The sequence below is a fragment of the Pediculus humanus genome, genomic scaffold, assembly GCF_000006295.1.
Source record: "Pediculus humanus corporis 1103172108204 genomic scaffold, whole genome shotgun sequence".
In the NCBI taxonomy this organism is placed as follows: Eukaryota; Metazoa; Arthropoda; class Insecta; order Psocodea; family Pediculidae; genus Pediculus; species Pediculus humanus.
Genome location: NW_002987774.1, coordinates 15,381 through 17,437, shown reverse-complemented (window position 1 = coordinate 17,437; position 2,057 = coordinate 15,381). Strand labels below are relative to the sequence as shown.

The window sequence follows — 2,057 nt, the reverse complement described above, 5'->3', positions numbered from 1 at the left end:
TATATATTATTTAAATAAAGTGTGAAAATGGCGCGAGATTGAAAAAAATTTGAAAAAAAATAATGATAAAAAATCACTTTTAAATTTAAAGTAACAATTAAATTTTATTATTTATTAAAAATTTTTAATATACATAACATTTTATTATTATTATTATTATTATTATTATACATATATATACGTCATAACATCATTTATATAATTCATAACTTTTTTTTTGTTTAACGTCACGAAATTTATTTATTTTTTCCTTTGTTTAATTGATAAAAATAAAAAAATTTTAATATTTTTCATTTATTAACTTTTAACAATAGTATTTAAAAAAATTAAAATCGTTTTAACTTCCGGTATCTATTTCCGGTTTTTATTTACCCGTCGCGTAAAACGTATTAAATAATTTTTTATAAGTTAAATTCTTATCACTCGTGATAACATCAACATCAACGTCACTGTTATTATCCACACCGTCATCTTCCTCATCATCCTCATCGTCATCTTCATCCGTCGCATTATTTTTATCTTTTTCCATCGTTTTACTTTTATGAAAAGAATAATTAGCGGAACAACAGCATTTCGGTTCGACGACAGAACCGTGAAATAATTGTCCGACGACTCCCGCATCACCTTTTTTATGTTTAACCCTACGATTTTGAAACCATATTTTCACTTGTTTTTCCGACAGTTTTAAATAAGTTGCGATTTCGATTCTTCTAAGTCTCGATAAATACATGTTTGAGGAAAATTCTCTTTCGAGTTCTAATAGTTGATCGCTTGTAAATGCCGTACGATTTCTTTTACTGCTACTATTTGGATCGTTGCTCAAAGGACTCCTACTTTTCGATCTTTCCTTTGTTAAATACGTTTGCCTCGGCGAAAGGTTTCTCGTCACTTTACCTTCGTTTCCTGAAAGAAAAATTTTTTTTTTTGACATCAGTAATCGCTACTTTACTTTCTACTTCAAAATCCGGTGATGAAAGGTATCAAAAGTTGTCAAACAGGGGAAATTATTGTTCCTTACCCCTTTGCGGGGGAGGAAGAGGGGTTTTAACAATTTACAAAATATCAATCATACCTTCTGATAAATTCGTTTTGACTCCTAATAATTTTTCAACATTAAAATCACTTCCTCCTTTATCGGAAGACGCTGATGACGTAGGAGAATTTGATTTTTCATATATTTTTGCATTCGTTTCTATTAAATTAGGCCTTAAACATTTCGGCTCGTGAATATTTTGCGGATAATAATTAGGAATGATTAAATTATCCATTCTATGACTAGATTCATGTTCGCGATTGACAATCCCAGAATTTATATTTTTAATCAAATCGTTTTTTTTACTATCCCACGGCATTCGTCCAAAGTTAAATAAATAATTAGCGGCAAACGGTGGAGTATAAGGATAAAAATGCGGATAAAAATTTATTGGTATCGATGATGATGATGATGATGATGTCGTCATTTTCGATGAATCTTTATCGATAAGAGAATCCACTAAAAATGATCGCGACATTTTTTTTTTATTTTTCAAATCCCGTTTCACCGTTACATGTATGTCACTTTGTTTTTTACACAAAAAAAAAAACACCCTTACACTACCTTAACTTGATTTACACTAATATATATTTTGTGTGCATTGGTTCATCTGTCATGGATGGTTAAGAGAACCGCATACTACACGGGGCTAAGGGTTCGTTTTTTTTTTGGGGTTGGATTTAACAATGGTATATGCAGCGCCATTTCAATCGACACAAAAAAAAAAAGTTTCTCCTATGTATACGTCGCAGTATGTTAAGTCATATATGATTATTTATTTATTTAAAAAAAAAAAAAACTCTTCTGCCACTGGATTTTTCAATTAAAAACAACCCCTTCGAATTGTGTAAGTTTACTTATATCAATTCTTTACCCACGCCTCGATGATGAGCCCCAAAACGTTTTCGTGTATAAACATGGGGGATGTTATTTAAAAAATTAACCAATCAGATTATTACTACATATTATTATTATTATTAAATAAAATTATAAATAAATCGTGGGTTTAAACTCGACTACTAAC

The 2,057-nt window shown here is 29.7% G+C and overlaps 1 protein-coding gene across 1 annotated transcript; it reads right to left on the bottom strand.

The window, feature by feature from the left end:
* Positions 1 to 364: 364 nt before the first annotated feature.
* Phum_PHUM434790 (Homeobox protein MOX-2, putative) lies at positions 365 to 1,511 on the bottom strand (the record flags this gene model as incomplete). The annotated part of the gene is made up of 2 exons (XM_002429442.1): positions 365 to 903; positions 1,073 to 1,511. 2 exons carry the CDS (start codon positions 1,509 to 1,511, stop codon positions 365 to 367), a joined length of 978 nt encoding a protein of 325 aa, XP_002429487.1.
* Between the last annotated feature and the right edge of the window lie 546 nt (positions 1,512 to 2,057).